At 49.1% G+C, this 21,387-nt stretch overlaps 1 protein-coding gene across 5 annotated transcripts in view; it reads left to right on the top strand.

The window, feature by feature from the left end:
* SEC14L2 (SEC14 like lipid binding 2) overlaps window positions 1-21,116 on the top strand; it is a 41,049-nt gene extending 19,933 nt beyond the window's left edge. For all 5 annotated transcript variants that reach the window (XM_073312521.2, XM_073312519.2, XM_073312518.1 and 2 more), the window contains 9 exons: window positions 504-563; window positions 688-876; window positions 1,628-1,723; window positions 4,633-4,693; window positions 5,320-5,403; window positions 10,697-10,803; window positions 11,060-11,199; window positions 11,670-11,839; window positions 18,517-21,116. In XM_073312521.2, the coding sequence (XP_073168622.1) occupies window positions 504-563; window positions 688-876; window positions 1,628-1,723; window positions 4,633-4,693; window positions 5,320-5,403; window positions 10,697-10,803; window positions 11,060-11,199; window positions 11,670-11,839; window positions 18,517-18,671 (1,062 nt within the window). In that variant the 3' untranslated portion in view covers window positions 18,672-21,116. The remainder of the gene's footprint in view (window positions 1-503; window positions 564-687; window positions 877-1,627; window positions 1,724-4,632; window positions 4,694-5,319; window positions 5,404-10,696; window positions 10,804-11,059; window positions 11,200-11,669; window positions 11,840-18,516) is intronic.
* The last annotated feature ends 271 nt before the right edge of the window (window positions 21,117-21,387 follow it).

Below are 21,387 nucleotides of genomic sequence, written 5' to 3'. Positions count from 1 at the left end.
TTTAAACAAGATATACATTCCTTCCCTCTCTTCCTCACTTCCTGCTGCCCCACCCCCTCACCCCAGTCCACCCCTCTAGTCACAGGGGGTTTAAGGCCAGAAGGGACCACCTGCTGTTCCAGCCCTGAGTCCCCAGCACAGTGCAGAGGGTGCACTTCAACCCAGCCTGCTGCTCCAGCCTCACCCTCCACACACACCCAGCTCTGCTGATGCCCCACAGTCTTGATGTGCAGCCCCCTGCTCCCTCCCCAGTTCCAGTCCTGAGTTCCTCTTGGGCAGAAGCTGTCACTTACATGTAGGATCTTTCCCGATGCTGCAGCTGTGTAATCCATACGTCGCTCCCAGCCTTGCTGAGTTTTGTTCCACAATGTCAGTGTTTATCAGAGGAGGGTGGAAGACGTACACAGATTGCTGTATTTCCTGTCCCTGTCCCTGCTTGAAAGTGACCCAGACTGTTTCCCCCCCCCCATTCTCAACCACTCCCCTCTGGTTTGTTTTAACAGTACCTTGAGGTTCGGAAGCACATGGATGCTGACAACATCATCAGCTGGCACCCCCCGGAGGTGAGTCCCCATTTGCCCTCTCCCTCCTGTCTTCAGGGCTGGATTTCCGCACCTGTTCTGGGTGTGGCCTGTGAACAGCTGAGCTTAGTGGAGGGAATCTAAGGCCTGTGTCTCTTCTGTGCAGGTGATTCAGAAGTACATGTCTGGGGGGATGTGTGGGTATGACCAGGATGGCTGTCCCGTCTGGTATGAGATCATTGGGCCCCTCGATGCCAAAGGCATCCTCTTATCAGCCTCCAAACAAGATCTGCTCAAAAACAAGTACCGTGACTGTGAGATGCTGCTGCAGGAGTGTAACAAGCAGACCCAGAAGGTGAGACCTCACTGCCTCCATGAATCATTGTCATCTGGGCCTGGGGAGCCCAGGGCAGGAAGGAGCCTGTAGGAGCGGCCGGGGACTTTCTGTCTTGAGATCTAGGGTCCTAAACTGGAGTAGGGCTCAGGAGAAACCTGCATTCGGACTTGGGCTAGGATCCTAGTAACTGAAATGCATTACAGGCTCTCTGTACCAGGGTCACTTTGCCCACCACTGAAATGTAGCCACCTCTGGGATGGAAGAGAGCAGCTGTTTAACAGCACACAGCAACACTGCAGAACATCTCAGAGCAGGTAGTGAAGAAGAAAACAGTGTCCAGTTGAAACAGTGGGTGGAATTCAGGGAGGCAGAATATACGTTACCTGCCTGTGTTGGAATATGCTCAGGACTTCGGGTGTTAACAGCCCAGCATGTTGGAACAGCTTTGGAATGTCAGATGGCCCCCTGAAGGACAGGGTCTCCTGCAGTGCCCCGTCACCACCCTGGAGCATTGGGGCCCACGCTGGGACGGGAGAGCATCCCCTACTGAGCCACATACACCACTCTGCCAGGATGACAGGTCATGCAGGGGGTCATGCAGGAAGGCACTATGCCTCAGGGCCCAAGCAGGAAGTGAATAGGAGAAAACCACCCGTCACACAGTAAAACAGAGTCTTGATTGAAGATGGCAGTGTGTTTCCCTGGGACGTTACCCTGCAGACGGCCGGAATGGCATCCATCTGAATCCTCTTGCTCTGTTCTCTTGCAGCTGGGGAAGAGGGTTGAGACGGTCATGATGATCTATGACTGCGAGGGGCTGGGCCTGAAGCATCTCTGGAAGCCAGCCGTGGAGGCGTACGGAGAGGTGAGGAGGTAGGGCTTGGGGGAGGGGGGTCTCTGTTTACATATTGCTTATTCTCCTTCCTGCAGAATGGTTTGGTGCATGGGTTTCCTCAGATCATATGCTTGCCCCCCACAAGTTCACTTCATGGTGATTTTCATGGTTAGTCCTCAGGTCTATGAAGCAGGCAAATAGATCTTCCCCTCTTTGTTAACAAGCGTCTACAGGCTAAAAGATGTGGTTGGTGGTTCCTTTCTCGGGAAGGAATCCAACTGGACTTTCACGGATTACACTGGCGTTGGCCAGACCCAGCATTATTCTCTTATTGAGGATATGACAGGATCACAGATACCGCAGTAGATGTTTGCACTGAGGGCCTTTCTTTTGGTTATCAGGTTAACTAGCCCAGCTGAGAAAGGATATGGCCGCACTGCAGTCAGCAGGTGCGATTGCAGCATATGCAGATGTAGCTTTGATTTAGCTCGAGTAGCAATAGCAGTGAAGCTGGCAGCTGCTCCAGTGTGTACCCCAGGGGCCTGGGCAAACTAGCTTTGATGTACCTAGATCAAACCTAGCTTGGGTATGCCTTACATGCTGCAATTACACCTCCTGATTGCAGTGCGCACACACCCACATCTTGGATAAGTGTCTGTATTGGAAGGTTGGGCTGGATAGTTTTAGAAGGGCTTCCTGGATGCGTTCAGTGGAGTGTTTGATGTCTTACCTTGGCTCTCCAATCTTCTAGATTTGAGGTGCTTAAGGCTGACTTTGGTTGCTTCTCTTGTTCCTACAAAATCCATGGAGTTTGGGTAGTTTTCCAGTGTTGCCAACTCTCACAGTTTTATTGGGTTTCTTGTAGTCTTTGGTGGTTTTTCTTAAAGCCCCAGCTCCTGGAGTCTTGGGAATATGTGAGAATCTCAGCTCTCATTTACCAAAATAATAGTTTCTGGCCCTTATGGCAGTGGAAAAAAACCTCAAAAACCTGAACCCTAAAGGCTCAAAGAAACACAGAAAGCAAATACAAATAATTCCAAGTTATTTTTTTAAATCTCATGATTTTGGGAGATCTCACTCTTGACTGGTTGGTCATACTGACAGTGTCTTCCAGCATAGCTAGTTTGGAATGATTCTGTTTTAGCCTTCAATACTGGCCAATCCCCCACCATTTGAAAAATCATGTCGGGGCCCCAAAACCATGAGATTGCTGTAGAAATCGTGAGATATGCTTTCCCCTATGGTTGTGGGGTTCTAATAAGCATGGAAAGGCTTTAATGGTGTTATTCTTTCGGGGTCAAATTCCACCCCATGCAGAGGGCTATTGCTTAAGGCCTGGGCACTGCATGAGTCTCGCTTCAGCCCTACAGGTGCTATAGCCCTCTGCACAGGGGTAAATTTCCTCCTCTCTGCAGACGTCATCTGGTGACCCTGCCGTGGGAACCCTTCACGGGCAGGTTGTGACACAACAGGCACGCCTAGCCTCAGTTTCCCTTTCAGTATCCCTGAAAGGAATATTGTCTCTCAGTGTGCACTACCAAGCCCACCTCTGGGTGACGCTTGCTCACATACACCAGTGCAGTAGTTCCCTTAAAGCCATTCTCCAGTGTGCACAGTAAACACAAAGGTGCCGTGGTTTCTCCATTCCCCACTCCAGGGGAATCACCACCATCCACCCACCCACTCCATAGCAGCACATTGTTCCCAGTTCCTTTCACCCCCGATGCAAGGCCCCGCTCTCCAGGCCATCCACTTGAGAGTGGCCAGTCTCCACAGCCCCCATCAGGTGTCCCCAAGAGAGCTCCCCAGTGTCCCACTCCCCAGGCTTCCCTGCCAGGGGGGATCGACCCTCCCCCACCAACCCTCTTGAGCCCAGGCTCGACTTCCCCAGATAAGCTGGATCTTCCCCATTTGCCAAGGAGCCACTGCCTGAGCCTTAAACGCCTCAGGGGCCCTGAGCTGTGGCCAGTTCTCGCTAGCAGTGTTGTTCCACACAGCTCTTTCTACCTGCTGCTTCCCAGCCAGCTGGCCAATTCTCCCAGTCCCCTCCCCTCTAGGGCCCAGGTGCCCTCTCTTAAGCCCAGCTGGGGACAGGGAGGGGTCAACTGGCCAGTCACAGGTGCACTGGCCCCTTTTCTCCCCCCCTCCCCCCTTGATAGTAGAGCTAGTGAGTTTATGTCCTAGACTGACCCCTCTTTCCTGAGGAGCTGGGATTTGAATTGCTTGTTGGTCCTTTCTCTGTATTTATGACTGGCCTTTGCTCTTTGATTTCTGTTGCTCTCTGTTTCTGGCATGGGCGGGGGGAGATTCAGATTGGGGGACGAGAGGGTCACTGGGGTTTAAAGCAACCAGAACAACTGTCCCTTGGTGCAGAAGCCCTGGAGGGGAAGGAAGAGACTGGGAAGGGCTGTCTCTTATCTGAAATCATTGCAAGCTTTGGATGGGCTATTACCAGCAGGAGAGTGAGTTTGTGGGGGGGGGATGGGGCGGAGGGTGAGAAAACCTGGATTTGTGCTGGAAATGGCCCAACTTGATGATCACTTTAGATAAGCTATTACCAGGAGGAGAGTGGGGTGGGAGGAGGCATAGTTTCATGGTCTCTGTGTATATAATATCTTCTGCAGTTTCCACAGTATGCATCCGATGAAGTGAGCTGTAGCTCACGAAAGCTCATGCTCAAATAAATTGGTTAGTCTTTAAGGTGCCACAAGTCCTCCTTTTCTTTTTGCAAGCTTTGTGCAGGTTTCTGATCTGGCTCTGGGGAGGGGTGTGGGTCTGGTTCTGTCTCCTCCCGAACAGCTGTTTGCTTCTACAGCCCAGGGCTGCTGGCGGGAGCTGAGGCAAGGTCCCAGACATGAGGTACTAGGGTTGGCTGGAGGCAGGGAGGGCTTGGGCTAGGTTTCTGTCTCCCTGACTGAGAAGGTCTTTTGGATTCACAGCTTCTGTCCATGTTCGAGGAGAACTATCCTGAGACCCTGAAGCGCCTGTTTGTAATTAAAGGTGGGTTTAACCGCAATGCAGGACAAGGCTTGCATGCTTCCCCTCCCCGCCCAACTGTGCAGTTGCATGCACACGCCTCAATATACATGTGTGAGCTGAGACAGCAGACTTGCATTTGCAGGAGATGCTGCATGCATGTCTCTGCCCCCCAAGGGAGAGAAACACAGAACACCCAGTCTGGAGGGTGCTCTGTGCAGACCCTCTACCTTTGCCACCTGGGGTCCAGGGCTTCAGAGCCCTGGCTAGGATGATTTAGTTGGGGATTAGCCATGCTTTGAGCAGGGGCATGGACTAGATGACATCCTCGGTCCCTTCCAACCCTGATATTCCATGATTCTATGATACCCAGCTGGGGAAGCATGGTTGTTTGTGCCATGGCCCAGTAGGAAACACCACTGTCAGCCCAAGAGATGCACCATGTTGTTGGCCATGTGGTATGTTGTTCTCCCATCTCTATCACATTGGTACAACACTGGCACTCCATGGCAGGGATCGGTGAGAGGCGTGAGGAAGGCATTGCAGATCCCTGGCAGGGGGTGGTGCTGGAGGTGGAAGGCCAGGGTGAGAGGATGGTGTGAAGGATTTCTTGCCCATGATGCTATGTTCTCTCTGTACCATCCTTGCAGCTCCCAAGCTCTTCCCTGTGGCCTACAACCTCATCAAGCACTTCCTGAGCGAAGACACCCGCAAGAAGATTGTCGTCCTAGGAGGTGAGTTTGACCCTGCCCTCTTTCCCTGCCTTGCACCACTGCTTCCAGCCTAGCTCATGGGCCCAAAATGACCAGGCCCCCAGTCCCAGAGCCCCTTTTCTAATGGGAAGTTGCTGCCCAGCCCGAGTCTGATCCCCTCTGCTCAGTGCAGGGACATCACCAGACTGCTGCTTCCTGTGGCCTACTTGATGCCCCAGTCCCACCATTCACAGACAGTTGTTCTGTTTGGGCATGGAGGGCCTCATGATGATCATGATGCTGGGCAGGATAAATGAACCCATTCAAAGCGTCTTTGTACATCTCACTGGCTCAGCGGGGCTGGGGCTGATCAGCAGCTGGATGGGAGACCTCCCAGGAAGACTCAGGCGGGTGTGAGTGACTTGGTGGCAGAGCTTGCCCCTGCGTGGCACTAGGGGGCAGCGCATTGCTGGAAGTACCATATTTCAGATGAAATGTAAAATCGAGCTGGTGTGTTTTAACTGCCTGCGGGTGTCTTTGTAAACTGATCCACCCTCCTGGCCAAGTTTCAGTTTGCAGGGCTACACCCTGTCTCCCTAAATCTCCCCCACGCCCCCTTCACTACATGTCCTGCAGGACTGCTTAGTGGTGCTGTGAATGATTATAAACAGCTGTCCTCCCCAGAGGCTGGTGCAGTGATGTACTGTACATAGTCTGTAAAGCCCTTGGAACTAGAGCTGTCAAGCAATTAAAAAAATTAATCACAATTAATTATGCTTTTAAATTATAATAGAATACCATTTATTTAAATATTTTTGGATGTTTTTCCACATTTTAAATATATTGATTTCAGTTACAACACTGAATACAAAGTGTACAGTGCTTACTTTATATTTATTACAAATATTTGCCCTGTAAAAAACAAAAATAGTATATTTCAATTCACCTAATACAAGCACTGTAGTGCAATCTCTTTATCATGAAAGTTGAACTTACAAATGTAGAATTATGTACAAAAAATAACTTCATTCAAAAACAAAACAATGTAAAACTTTAGAGCCTACAAGTCCAATCAGTCCTACTTCTTGTTCAGCCAATCGCTCAGACAAACACATTTGTTATATTTGCAGGAGATAATGCTGCCCGCTTCTTGTTCACAATGTCACCTGAAAGTGAGAACAGGCATTCTCATGGCACTGTCATAGCCGGCGTCACAAGATATTTACGTGCCAGATGCGCTAAAGATTCACATGTCCCTTCATGCTTCAACCACCACTGCAGAGGACATGCGTCCATGCTGATGACGGGTTCTGCTCGATAACAATCCAAAGCAGTGCAGACCAACACATGTTCATTTTCATCATCTGAGTCAGATGCCACAAGCAGAAGTTTGATTTTCTTTTTTGGTGGTTCGAGTTCTGTAGTTTCCGCATTGGAGTGTTGCTCTTTTAAGACTTCTGAAAGCATGCTCCACACCTCATCCCTTTCAGATTTTGGGAGGCACTTCAGATTCTTAAACCTTGGGTCGAGTGCTGTCGCTATCTTTAGAACTCTCACATTGGTCCCTGCTTTGCATTTTGTCAAATTTGCAGTGAAAGTGTTCTTAAAATGAACAACGTGTGCTGGGTCATCATCCGAGACTGCTAGAACAGGAAATACATGGCAGAATGTGGGTAAAGCACAGAGCAGCAGACATACAATTCTCCCCCAAGGAGTTCAGTCACAAATTTAATTAACACATTTTTTTAATGGGCGTCATCAGCATGGAAGCATGTCCTCTGGAATGGTGGCCGAAGTATGAAGGGGTATACGAATGTTTAGCATATCTGGCACGTAAATACCTTGCAGTGCCAGTTACAAAAGTGCCATGCGAATGCCGGTTCTCACTTTCAGGTGACATTGTAAATAAGAAGTGGGCAGCATTATCTCCCATAAATGTAAACAAACTTGTTTGTCTTAGCAATTGGCTGCACAAGAAGTAGGACTGAGTGGACTTGTAGGCTCTAAAGTTTTACATTGTTTTGTTTTTGAGTGCAGTTATGTAACAAAAAAGCCCTACATTTGCAAGTTGCGCTTTCACAATAAAGAGATCGCACTACAGTACTTGTATGAGGTGAATACTATTTCTTTTGTTTATCATTTTTACAGTGCAAATATTTGTAATCTAAAGTGAGCACTGTACACTTTGAATTCTGTGTTGTAATTGAAATCAATATATTTGAAAATGTAAAAGAAATCCAAAAAAATTTAATACATTTCAATTGGTATTCTATTTAACAGTGTGATTAAAACTGCAATTAATCATGATTTTTTTTTAATCCGCATGAACTTTTTTGCATTAATCGTGTGAGTTAACTGTGATTAATTGACAGCCCTACTTGGAACCCTTGTGTTAAAAGGATAAAGAAATGTGAGATCATTAGTCCATTGCTATTAAAGGGAAACAGTCAGGTGAGCCAGGGGCACCTTAATATTGTGACCTGTGTATTTCCTTCTTCACTTCTTAGCTTTCTTCTTGAAACAAAACCCAGTGTGACCACTTCTCCAGCTGGCTCTGTGCTGCCACTGGGCTAACAAACCCTTTTCCCAGGCTGGCACTGCTTATGCCACTGGTGATGCCGTTTCCTGCACAGGAAGCAATGGAATCTGATGAGGTTCAACAAGGACAAGTGCAGAGTCCTGCACTTAGGACAGAAAAATCCCATGCACAGCTACAGACTAGGGACCGAATGGCTTGGCAGCAGTTCTGCAGAAAAGGACCTAGGGGTTACAGTGGACGAGAAGCTGGATAGGAGTCAACAGTGTGCCCTTGTTGCCAAGAAGGCCAATGGCATTTTGGGCTGTATAAGAAGGGGCATTGCCAGCAGATCGAGGGACGTGATCATCCCCCTCTATTCGGCATTGGTGAGGCCTCATCTGGAGTACTGTGTCCAGTTTTGGGCCCCACACTACAAGAAGGATGTGGAAAAATTGGAAAGAGTCCAGCGGAGGGCAACAAAAATGATTAGGGGACTGGAACACACGACTTATGAGGAGAGGCTGAGGGAACTGGGATTGTTTAGTCTGTGGAAGAGAAGAAAGAGGGGGGATTTGATAGCTGCTTTCAACTACCTGAAAGGGGGTTCCAAAGAGGATGGATCTAGACTGTTCTCAGTGGTAGCTGATGACAGAACAAGGAGTAATGGTCTCAAGTTGCAGTGGGGGAGGTTTAGGTTGGATATTAGGAAAAACTTTTTTACTAGGAGGGTGGTGAAACACTGGAATGCGTTACCTAGGGAGGTGGTGGAATCTCCTTCCTTAGAAGTTTTTAAGGTCAGGCTTGACAAAGCCCTGGCTGGGATGATTTAGTTGGGGATTGGTCCTGCTTTGAGCCGGGGGTTGGACTAGATGACCTCCTGAGGTCCCTTCATAGAATCATAGAATATCAGGGTTGGAAGGGACCCCAGAAGGTCATCTAGTCCAACCCCCTGCTCAAAGCAGGACCAATTCCCAGTTAAATCATCCCAGCCAGGGCTTTGTCAAGCCTGACCTTAAAAACCTCTAAGGAAGGAGATTCCACCACCTCCCTAGGTAACGCATTCCAGTGTTTCACCACCCTCTTAGTGAAGAAGTTTTTCCTAATATCCAATCTAAACCTCCCGCACTGCAACTTGAGACCATTACTCCTCGTTCTGTCATCTGCTACCATTGAGAACAGTCTAGAGCCATCCTCTTTGGAACCCCCTTTCAGGTAGTTGAAAGCAGCTATCAAATCCCCCCTCATTCTTCTCTTCTGCAGGCTAAACAATCCCAGCTCCCTCAGCCTCTCCTCATAAGTCATGTGTTCCAGTCCCCTAATCATTTTTGTTGCCAACCCTGATATTCTATGATTCTATGAAACAAAAAGCCATCATTCATTTGAGCCCCATTCAATGTGCATCAGCGGATGGCAATCCAAACAGTGCGTTTCATGTTGTGACACTGGCTTGAGAGCCACAGGGAGTGGAGTCCACAACTGTGGCCAATGCACCTCGAGCTTCACTCTTATTATTTAATGACCAGCAGGGCCCCGGCCCAAAGCTTACAGTCTGAACAAACAAGCCAAACCCAAGCGGGGCATTCTCAGGGACACTGAGAGCCAGAGAAACTCAGTCACTTGCCCAAGAGCTGGGAATTGAAGCCAGCTCTCCTGAGTCCCACTCCAGCACCTTCCTCCTAAGAGCTCACTGCCTTTCTCCTCCGAGCTGAAGGCGTAGCCCCTCCAGTGGGAGCCAGGTGGTCACTCTCCATGGCCCATTCAGTCATTAGCCTGTCTGCTAAGACTGGCCCCAAGGGAGCCAGTGGCGTGTGAGGAGATGGGTGGTGTTCTCTAAACCGGCAGGCTGGGTTAGGCAGGGGTCCAGGCAGAGACAGAGAGCCAGAGCCAGGCACTGTTGGGGTAACACCGTCCTATGCTAATAAGGCACCTTGGCCAGTGCCTCTGATCTGTCCCCACTGTCACAGGACTATACACACACCTGTGTCAGACGGGGCTGGGCTGAGAGCCGCCAGCTCGCTCCAGCCATTGGCCATGAGGATGGTGTTCGATTTCTGCTAGCCCAGGCTGGCTCTGGACCCAGGCTGTAACTTGATGACACGAGGCGGAGAGTGGAGCCAAACGTTTGGGTCAGGCCTGGCCTGTTCTGGAGCAGGGACAAGCTCGGCAGCCATCACTGTTCTGGCCTTTAGTTCTGTGTGTCACTGACACAGAAATGCCCCCTTAAGAGCAGCTGTGGGAGCATTGTCATGCTTGTGCTGCGGGCACATGTGGGCACTGGAGATGGCTGCCAGGGACTAACCTTTGGCTCCTAACCCCCGCGTGCTCTGTGCTGAGCTCCCTGCACTTCTCAGCTCAGCTGGCCAGACATGGTCAAACTACAAGGCTGACGTTGGTTCCATTTCCTTTGGTTATCTCAGCTCCTTGGCAGGATTCCTGCAGCGCAGAGAGCGTTACTTGTCTCCACCCCTCCTCTCCTTGTCTCGGCTGAGGGGCGGGTCTGCTATGCGCCAAGCCAGTCTCCACCACGCCAGAAACTGTGCCACCCTAGCTCCATGGCATCACCACTCCCAGCGCTCACATGCTGGGGTGGAAAGACATGGGGAGGGACTGGAAGCGCAAACAGATCTTTTCCATCCCTCACCTCTTTGGTTCTGTTTCCCCCACCCCAAGGAGCTCAGTGTGCTGTAGGTACCTGTGTTCCCTTCCGCCCTGTGATCCCAGCAGAGGAGAGGGTCCCCCTAACTCCCACTCCAGCTCGCTAGCCACAGAGGACGGCTCCTGCAGATGTAACCTCTGTGCTCCTCTCTCTTCTGCCAGCAAACTGGAAGGAGGTCTTGCAGAAGTACATCGCCCCCGAGGAGATCCCTGTGGTGTACGGGGGAACCCTCCGGGATCCAGACCAGAACCCCAAGTGTGTGACCAAGGTATAATGACCCCATCCTGAACACCAGCATCCCCCACTCGCATGCTGGGGTGTCAGCCACTGCTCTTCCAGTCACAGCCCAGCTCTTCTAGTGCAGCCACCAGCTGGGGAGCCCCAGTGGGAGACGTGGCAGGGGAGAGGCCTCTGGCCTCCAATGCAGGAGTCCTCTTGGTCATCTTGTGTCTGTGATCCCAGGGTGGGGGTGATGCCGGGGGCGATGCCCTCGTGGCTCAGGGCCTGGTTCTTGCTCGTTCCAGATTAACTATGGCGGTGACATCCCCAAGAAGTACTACGTGCGGGACCAGCTGAAGCAGCAGTATGAGCACTTGGTGGTAGTGAACCGGGGCTCCTCCCACCAGGTGGAGTATGAGATCCTCTTCCCAGGCTGCGTCCTCAGGTAGGGAGAGCTGGTGTAGAGCTGTCCCCGGAGCTACCAGCAACACATGGGCCCTGCCTGGGGCAAGCAGATAACAGGGGCGGTGTGAGGATGAATTGGGGCGGGGGGCAGTGCCAAGACATGGGTCACCCCAGCCACCTGGGCCAGCCCACCTACACAGACGGCGGTGGGGTAGGAAGGTACCAAGGCTTGGGTCAGATGAGCTATCTAAGCTTAATGAGTTCTGGGTCACACCAACTACCCGGGCATGACACTCCGGTCAGGGTGAGCCCACTGAGTGTGCGTGGGGGTAGTTACTGAAGCAAGGGTTAGCCCCACTGTATTAGGAGAGGATGGATGGCAAGGTCTGGGTCAGCTCCACAGGCTGCAGGGTGGTACCATGGTCTAGACCAGCCTCATTGTATTGGGGTGGGGTGGTTATGAGGGGAAAGGGTCATGGGAGCCCCGTGTCTACGGCCTCATCCCGTCAGGTGGCAGTTCATGTCCGAAGGGGCCGACGTGGGCTTTGGGGTCTATCTGAAGACTAGAATCGGGGAGCGGCAGCGAGCTGGCGAGATGACAGAGGTGCTTCCAAACCAACGCTACAATGCCCACCTGGTGCCCGAGGACGGCTCCCTCACCTGTTCCGTGGCCGGTATCTGTAAGTGGCTCCCTCTTCTTTGCTGCTGGGAGCTTCCCCATCTGTTGGCCACAGAGATCATGCTGAATCTGCTGGGGGGAGGAGTTGGGACCTAAGGGGCACCATCTCTGCCAGCATTTATGGAAAGAAAATACAGAGAATTCCCCAGGTAATTGGCCCTGAAATTAGTGTCTCAATCTCTGAGCTTCCCTACAGCTGCAGGTTAATCTGCCAGCTGGAAATGCCACCCTCAGAGCGAGTTTCTGCCCTGTTCTGGCCCAAGGTGTCTCACTGACACCACTTCATGTGGGCTGGGGAATGGGTGGATGACGTGGGAAAAATGAATCTATTTAAGCCTGAATAACTCTAAAGGCCACATCAGCTTGCATCACAGATATAAAACGCTTCGCTCATTAGTCTGCCTGATCTTACCCATGTAACAGAATCAGCCAGTTCAACCAGAAACCCATTCAGGTGATAAGTAGCCTTTGCTGGGATTACTCTGTAAACTAGTATCTCAGCAGGATTTCCAGGAGGAGTTTCCTGGGCTCTCCCTGGGAACCAATTCTGCTGAATTAAATACAAAGAAGGAGCAGTCAGACTCCTGCAAAGTTGTATCTAATCTCTTTATATAGAACTATTTAATACGTGGCCATTTAAATAAGAATATAAGAACGGCCATACTAGGTCAGACCAAAGGTCCATCTAGCCAGGTATCCTGTCTTCCGACACTGGCCAATGCCAGGTGCCCCAGAGGGAATGAAGAAAACAGGTAATCAAGTGATCCATCCCATCATCCATTCCCAATTTCTGGCAAACAGAGGCTTGGGACACCATCGCTGCCTATACTGGCGAATAGCCATTGAACTTATTTAGTTATTTTTTAAATCCTTCATGAACTTATCTAGTTCTTTTTTGACTCCTGTTCTAGTCTTGGTCTTCACAACATCTTCTGTCAAGGAGTTCCACAGGTTGACTGTGCGTTGTATGGAAAAAATACTTCCTTTTGTTTGTTTTAAATCTGCTGCCTATTAATTTCATTTGGTGACCCTTAGAATCATAGAATCATAGAATATCAGGGTTGGAAGGGACCCCAGAAGTTCATCTAGTCCAACCCCCTGCTCAGAGCAGGACCAATTCCCAGTTAAATCATCCCAGCCAGGGCTTTGTCAAGCCTGACCTTAAAAACCTCTAAGGAAGGAGATTCTACCACCTCCCTAGGTAACGCATTCCAGTGTTTCACCACCCTCTTAGTGAAAAAGTTTTTCCTAATATCCAATCTAAACCTCCCCCACTGCAACTTGAGACCATTACTCCTCGTTCTGTCCTCTGCTACCATTGAGAACAGTCTAGAGCCATCCTCTTTGGAACCCCCTTTCAGGTAGTTGAAAGCAGCTATCAAATCCCCCCTCATTCTTCTCTTCTGCAGGCTAAACAATCCCAGCTCCCTCAGCCTCTCCTCATAACTCATGTGTTCCAGTCCCCTAATCATTTTTGTTGCCCTTCGCTGGACTCTCTCCAATTTATCCACATCCTTCTTGAAGTGTGGGGCCCAAAACTGGACACAGTACTCCAGATGAGGCCTCACCAATGTCGAATAGAGGGGAACGATCACGTCCCTCGATCTGCTCGCTATGCCCCTACTTATACATCCCAAAATGCCATTGGCCTTCTTGGCAACAAGGGCACACTGCTGACTCATATCCAGCTTCTCGTCCACTGTCACCCCTAGGTCCTTTTCCGCAGAACTGCTGCCTAGCCATTCGGTCCCTAGTCTGTAGCTGTGCATTGGGTTCTTCCGTCCTAAGTGCAGGACCCTGCACTTATCCTTATTGAACCTCATCAGATTCCTTTTGGCCCAATCTTCCAATTGGTCTAGGTCCTTCTGTATCCTATCCCTCCCCTCCAGCGTATCTACCACTCCTCCCAGTTTAGTATCATCCGCAAATTTGCTGAGAGTGCAATCCACACCATCCTCCAGATCATTTATGAAGATATTGAATAAAACCGGCCCCAGGACCGACCCTTGGGGCACTCCACTTGATACCGGCTGCCAACTAGACATGGAGCCATTGATCACTACCCGTTGAGCCCGACAATCTAGCCAGCTTCCTACCCACCTTATAGTGCATTCATCCAGCCCATACTTCCTTAACTTGCTGACAAGAATACTATGGGAGACCGTGTCAAAAGCTTTGCTAAAGTCAAGAAACAATACATCCACTGCTTTCCCTTCATCCACAGAACCAGTAATCTCATCATAAAAGGCGATTAGATTAGTCAGGCATGACCTTCCCTTGGTGAATCCATGCTGGCTGTTCCTGATCACTTTCCTCTCATGCAAGTGCTTCAGGATTGATTCTTTGAGGACCTGCTCCATGATTTTTCCAGGGACTGAGGTGAGGCTGACTGGCCTGTAGTTCCCAGGATCTTCCTTCTTCCCTTTTTTAAAGATTGGCACTACATTAGCCTTTTTCCAGTCATCCAGGACTTCCCCGGTTCACCACGAGTTTTCAAAGATAATGGCCAGTGGCTCTGCAATCACAGCCGCCAATTCCTTCAGCACTCTCGGATGCAACTCGTCCGGCCCCATGGACTTGTGCACGTCCAGCTTTTCTAAATAGTCCCAAACCACCTCTATCTCCACAGAGGGCTGGCCATCTCTTCCCCATTTTGTGATGCCCAGCGCAGCAGTCTGGGAGCTGACCTTGTTAGTGAAAACAGAGGCAAAAAAAGCATTGAGTACATTAGCTTTTTCCACATCCTCTGTCACTAGGTTGCCTCCCTCATTCAGTAAGGGGCCCACACATTCCTTGGCTTTCTTCTTGTTGCCAACATACCTGAAGAAACCCTTCTTGTTACTCTTGACATCTCTCGCTAGCTGCAGCTCCAGGTGCGATTTGGCCCTCCTGATTTCATTCCTACATGCCCGAGCAATATTTTTATACTCTTCCCTGGTCATATGTCCAACCTTCCACTTCTTCTTAGTTGTTGTTAGTTCTTGTGTTATGAGAAGGAGTAAATAACACTTCCTTATTTACTTTCTCCACACCAGTCATGATTTTATTTCCCTCCCAAGTTGTCTCTTTTCCAAGCTGAAAAGTCCCAGTCTTATTAATCGCTCCTCAAATGGAAGCCATTCCATACTCCTAATAATTTTTGTTGTCCTTTTCTGAACCTTTTCCAATTCCCATATATCTTTTTTGAAGTGGGCAACCACATCTGCACTCAGTATTCAAGATGTGGGCGTACCATGGATTTATATAGAGGCAATCTGATATTTTCTGTCCAATGATCTATCCCTTTCTTAATGATTCCCAACATTCTGTTGGCTTTTTTGGCTGCCGCTGCACATTGAGTGGATGTTCTCAAAGAACTATCCACAAGGACTCCAAGATCTCTCTTGAGTGGTAACAGCTAATTTAGACCCCATCATTTTATATGTATAGTTGGGATTATGTTTTCCAATGTGCATTACTTTGCATTTATCAACATTGAATTTCATCTGCCATTTTGTTGCCCAGTCACCCAGTTCTGCGAGATCCTTTTATAGCTCTTCGCAGTCTGCCTGGGACTTAACTATCTTGAGTAGTTTTGTGTCCTCTGCAAATTTTGCCACCTCACTGTCTTATTCCTTTTTCCAGATCATTTATGAATATGTTGAATAGGACTGGGCCCAGTAAGAACCCCTGTGGGACACCACTATTCACCTCTCTCCATTCTGAGAACTGACCATTTATTCCTACCCTTTGTTTCCTATCTGTGAACCAGTTACCAATCCATGTGAGGACCTTCTCTCTTATCCCATAACAGCTTACTTTGCTTAAGAGCCTTTGGTGAGGGACCTTGTCAAAGGCTTTCTGAAAATCTAAGTACACTGTAGTCACTGGATCACCCTTGTCCACATGCTTGTTGGTCCCATCAAAGAATTCTAGCAGATTGGTGAGGCATGATTTCCCTTTACAGAAACCTTGTTGACTCTTCCTCAACAAATTGTGTTCATCTATGTGTCTGACAATTTTGTTCCTTAATATAGTTTCAACCAGTTTGCCCGGGACTGAAGTCAGGCTTACCGGCCTGTAATTGCTGGGATCACCTCTGGATCCCTTTTTAAAAATTGGCATCAAATTAGCTATCCTTCAGTCGTTTGGTACAGAAGCTGATTTAAATGATAGGTTACAGATTACACTTAGTAGTTCTGTAATTTCACATTTGAGTTCCTTCAGAACTCTTGGGTGAATACCATCTGGTCCTGGTGACTTATTACTGTTTAGTTTATCAATTTGTTCCAAAACCTCCTCTAATGACACCTCAATCTGGGACAGTTCCTCAGATTTGTCACCTAAAAAGAATGGCTCAGGTTTGGGAATCTCCCTCACATCCTCAGCCATGAAGACCAATGCAAAGAATTCATTTAGTTTCTCCGCAATGGCCTTGTCATCCTTGAGTGCCCCTTTAGCGTCTCGATTGTCCAGTGGCCCCTGTCATGAAATTTGGGGGAGACAGGGCCCTGCACTTCCCCCACTTCCTGAGATTCCACCTGACTCTCAGCCAGCCAGTAAAACGGAAGGTTTATTAGACGACAGGAACACAGTCCAAAACAGAGCTTGTAGGTACAGACAACAGGATCCCTCAGTCAGGTCCATCTTGGGGGGTAGGGAGCCAGACCCAGTTCTGGCCTCCCTCCATTTCCCCAGCCAGCTCCAAACTGAAAACCCCCCTCCAGCCTCTCCTCCAGCCACACACCCTGGCTCCTCCTCCAGCCTTTGTCCAGTTTCCCCGGGCAGAAGGTGTCACCTGGCCCCATCCCCCTCCTGGGCTCAGGTTACATGCTCAGGTATCGTCCCCCAAGTGAAGTCACATCCTGATATCCCATCACCAATGCAGACAGTAACTGCAAAACTCCCATGCAAAATCCCCAGGTCAATCCTCCCCACTCCCTACTTCGTCACAGCCCCACTGGTTGTTTAGCAGGTTTCCTGCTTCTGATGTACTTAAAATTTATTTTGCTATTACTTTTTGAGTCTTTGGCTAGCTGTTCTTCATATTCTTCTTTGATCTTTCTAATTATATTTTCTTCTTCATTTGCCAGAGCCTATGCTCCTTTCTATTTTCCTCACTAGGATTTAGCTTCCACTTTTTAAAGGATAGCAGTACTTGTGGCACCTTAGAGACTAATCAATTTATTTGAGCATAAGCTTTCGATGCATCCGATGAAGTGAGCTGTAGCTCACGAAAGCTCATGCTCAAATAAATTGGTTAGTCTCTAAGGTGCCACAAGTCCTCCTTTTCTTTTTGCGAATACAGACTAACACAGCTGCTACTCTGAAACCTTTTTAAAGGACGCCTTTTTGCCTCTCACTGCTTCCTTTACTTTGTTGTTCAGCCACCGTGGCTCTTTTTTGGTTCTCTTACTAAGTTTTTTAATTTAGGGTATACATTTCAGTTGAGCTCTATTATGGTTTCTTTAAAGTTTCCATGCAGCTTGCAGGAATTTCACTTTTGGTGCTGTATCTTTTTAATTTCTGTTTAACTAACTTCCTCATTTTTGTGTAGTTTCCCCTTTCTGAAATTAAATGCTACAATGTTGGGCTGCTGTGGTGTTTTCCCCGCCACAGGGATGTTAAATTCAATTATTTTATGGTCACTATTACCAAGCGGTCCAGCTATAGTCACCTCTTGACCGGATCCTGTGCTCCACTTACGACTAAATCAAGAATTGCCTCTCCTCTTGTGGGTTCCAGAACTAGCTGCTTCAAGATGCAGCCGTTTAAGGCATCAAGAAATTTTATCTCTGCATCCCGTCCTGAGGCGACATGGACCCAGTCAATAGGGGGATAGTTGAAATCTCCTATTATTATTTTTTTTATTTTTATAGCATCTCTAATTTCCCTGAGCATGTCCCAGTCACTATCACCATACAGGTCAGGGGGTCGGTAGTCTATCCCTACTGCTATATTCTTATAATTAGAGCATGGAATTACTATTAATAGAGATTCTGTGGTACAGTTGGGTTCATTTAAGATTTTTACTTCATTTGATTCTACGCTTTCTTTCGCATATAATGCCACTCCCGCCACAGCATGACCTGTTCTATCCTTCCGGTATATTTTGTACCCGGTATTACTGTGTCCCATTGATTATCCTCTTTCCACCAAGTGTCTGTGGTGCCTATTATATCAATATCCTCATTTGATACGAGGCACTCTAGTTCACCCATCGTATTATTTAGATTTCCAGCATTGGTATATAAGTACTTTAAAAACGTGTCACTTTTTAGCTGTCTGCTATTACATGATGTAGTTGAATAGGAATCTTTTTAATTTGACTGTTTCTCATCAGCTCCTACCCATATTTTATCATATTCCATCCTCTCCTCCTTACTAGGACATAGAGAATTTCCATTAATAGATCCTCCCCTAAGGGATACCTCCGGCCGAACCATGTGCTCCTCCACACCTGTCGGCTTTCCCCCAGCTCTTAGTTTAAAAACTGTTCTATGAATATTTACTACCAACAGGGTGTTAATGCAACCTTCTTCTGGGGAGTTGATATCTCCCAGATCTGTATCCTCCAGCCACTAATGGGCAAAATAACTACACACATTCACAGGTCTGGTTCTGTCCAGCTAGGGGCAGGGCCCATGGATCTCTTCTTCGCACTGAATGTGGAATAACCTCTCTCCCCTCCTCCTTCAGACGTTCTGCGGTTTGACAACACCTACAGCTACCTCCATGCCAAGAAAGTCAGCTACACAGTGGAGGTTCTGCTGCCAGACAAGAAGTCGGAGGAGCAGATCCAGCACCTGGAGGAGACCATGAATGAGTTGGACCTTAACGATGTCCGCCAGTGACAGCTCTTAGAGCCCCCTCGTCGTCTGACCCCCATCACCAGCCCCACTCCCAGCTCTTTCTCATAAGCAAACCCAGGGCTTCTCCCAGACCCAGCCAGCCAGCTCCCATGGGGAAGTGAAAGTGGAACCATTCTCCAGAGAACTTCTGCTAGTTGCCATTAGAACGTTCAGGCAGCTTCTCTGGAGTGTTCTTTCGGGCATTCCCTCGCCCTGGGTTGGCCGTGGGGCATAGAGGGGGTGTTTGTAGGCAGGGGAATGGATACTACAGCGTGGAAGGTTTCCCATCTCTTCTTTGCAGTTGCCGAGAATGAACATAACTGAGCTGGGGAGTCAATATCAGCATGGCCAGGGTCTAGGATCTAGCACTCTGTGCCCTGACATGCACCAGTTCAGGCTGCCAATCTAGCCAGCATCTGCCAGGTTAATCTGTCCCTGATCTGAACTCCAGGCTTTAAGCATCTGGAGCTAGTGGGAGGGTCATGGGGTGTTCTGGAGGGAAACCCCTTCTATTATCAGTAGGTTTGCCCTCCACCTGGGCTGAGCTGAAAACAGGGTGGAAAAGGGGCACTTCTTGGCATGTCCCCTACAGCATAATGAGGTGAAACAGCTGAGAGCCGAAGTCTTGGGGTGGTAGCAGCTGGTGTTGGTGGCAGGGCCCTGGCCATCTAGGCCAGCAGAGCTTTTCAGGAGGACAGGGTGCCCCTTCTTCCCCACCCCTCTGAAAACTTCCCCAACACTTGTTTGTGTAATTCACTGCCTTGCTCATTAACATTCACACCTTACGAAGGGCTGGAGCTTCCCTGGGGCCAGCAGATCCAGGCTCCACGGTCCCAGGGGGTATTGCTACCCATAGCACTGTAGTGAGGCTTGCACTGGGCTCCATAGCCCAGTGTGCCCTAGAGGGGCAGGGATCCATAAAGACCAATCAGCTACAAGGGAGTGGGGCAACTTGAGAAAGCAAATCACAGTGGGGAGAAGGGGCAGGGCCTGGGAAGCACAGACAAAGGGGGAGGGAAAGTGGGATGTAAGGGCTTGTTTGGGGCATCTTCCCCTTCATGTTAAAATCAATAATACAGAGCAAATCCCAGAGATGACAATGTCACCTTTCATGCCCCCCTCCCCGCCCCCAGGGCTGGTCTGAGGCATAAACACGTCACCGCACTTTAAGGAGGACCCAGGCATTTAGAAGGTGGCCTGACCTATCTTCCCCCTGTGGGAAGGAAACTCATGGTTGGCCTCTCACTCCCGCAGTCCCAGCAGGAAGCCTAGCCCCTGCCAATGGTAAAGCCACCTCCAGCCCATCCTGGGGCACTAGGAGGGGAGGTTCCCATGAGAGACACACCCAGCAAAGCTTTCAGCAATCTCATTTTCCAGGTCAGCATCAAGAGATGGTGGGGTGATCCAGGGCCACTGAATTCCTGACCCCTCAGCTGGCCCAGAGTTACGTGCAATGAGGACATTGGTTCTGAATGCAGCTGTTGCTCATTTCACTGACTTCCCAACCCTCAGCTTGCGGGACCTGATCCCCATCCACGGGGGAAAGGGAGCGGCACTGGGGGTGGGGTAGGAAAAAGACTGCATGGGGAGGCCAGGAGCAGGTATACACTGCAGACTGTACACTGCATTAGGGTGCAAATGGAGCAAGTGGAAAGGCCTGAGCCGAAGACACATCAGAAAGCCAGCTCTAGATTGGAACCAAGATGGCTCAAGCATCCACAAGCAAGTGGAGGTCTCTCATGCAGTTGCACTGTGTTCTGGAACACAGAGAAACAGCCAGTGCAAATTGTATGTGCAGCAGATCCCAGAGACAGCAAAGATGGGATACAGTCCCTGCGCAGCTCTGATTTTTGAGGACATCTCTGGAACAGCCAAGCATGGTGTCAATATGGGAAAGCACTGACCATAGAGGGGGAACCGGTGGATTTCATGAAGGACAAATTCCTCCCAAGTTTTGAAGGAAGGCTGCAGCACTCACTCAGTTGGCTGGAAAAGATATGGCACTTTTTATTCTTTGGATCATGGACAGTAGAGAAAAATAATAAGTTAATATGTGATGGGTGGGCATTATGAGGCTAAGCAGCCTAGACTGTATCACCCCATCTGTGCCTCGGGCTCTGACCATCCTAGGTGGGCCATACTGGGTGATACAGCCCAGCTTATGTCGGCCCATCAGTGCCTTACATAGGTTGCACTGGTAATAGGAACTCTAGTCTTAAAGGGGGACCAGGTCTCTTCTTCCAGGGAATGACTAGCTCTGTAGGTTGTGTGTCTTTAGAAGGGATGTTTACAGGATGATGAGCATAGCATGATTGTTAGCAGGTGGCAAGGCTATCTGGAGGCTGCTGGCTCTGCAACCTTTACAGAAGCTCCAGGCTAGAAAGGTTACAAAATGAGAGTAAAAAGAAAAGGAGGACTTGTGGCACCTTAGAGACTAACCAATTTATTTGAGCATAAGCTTTCGTGAGCTACACCTCACTTCATCGGATGCATACTGTGGAAAGTAGAGAAGATCTTTTTATACACACAAAGCATGAAAAAATGGGTGTTTACCACTACAAAAGGTTTTCTCTCCCCCCACCCCACTCTCCTGCTGGTAATAGCTTATCTAAAGTGATCACGCTCCTTACAATGTGTATGATAATCAAGTTGGGCCATTTCCAGCACAAATCCAGGTTTTCTTCCCCTTCTCCCCCCCCCCCCCCACAAACCCATTCTC

This window comes from Lepidochelys kempii, chromosome 15 (genome assembly GCF_965140285.1).
Source record: "Lepidochelys kempii isolate rLepKem1 chromosome 15, rLepKem1.hap1, whole genome shotgun sequence".
Classification (NCBI taxonomy): Eukaryota; Metazoa; Chordata; order Testudines; family Cheloniidae; genus Lepidochelys; species Lepidochelys kempii.
Note: the sequence above shows the minus strand (reverse complement) of the source record. Positions and strands in the feature narration are given on the sequence as shown.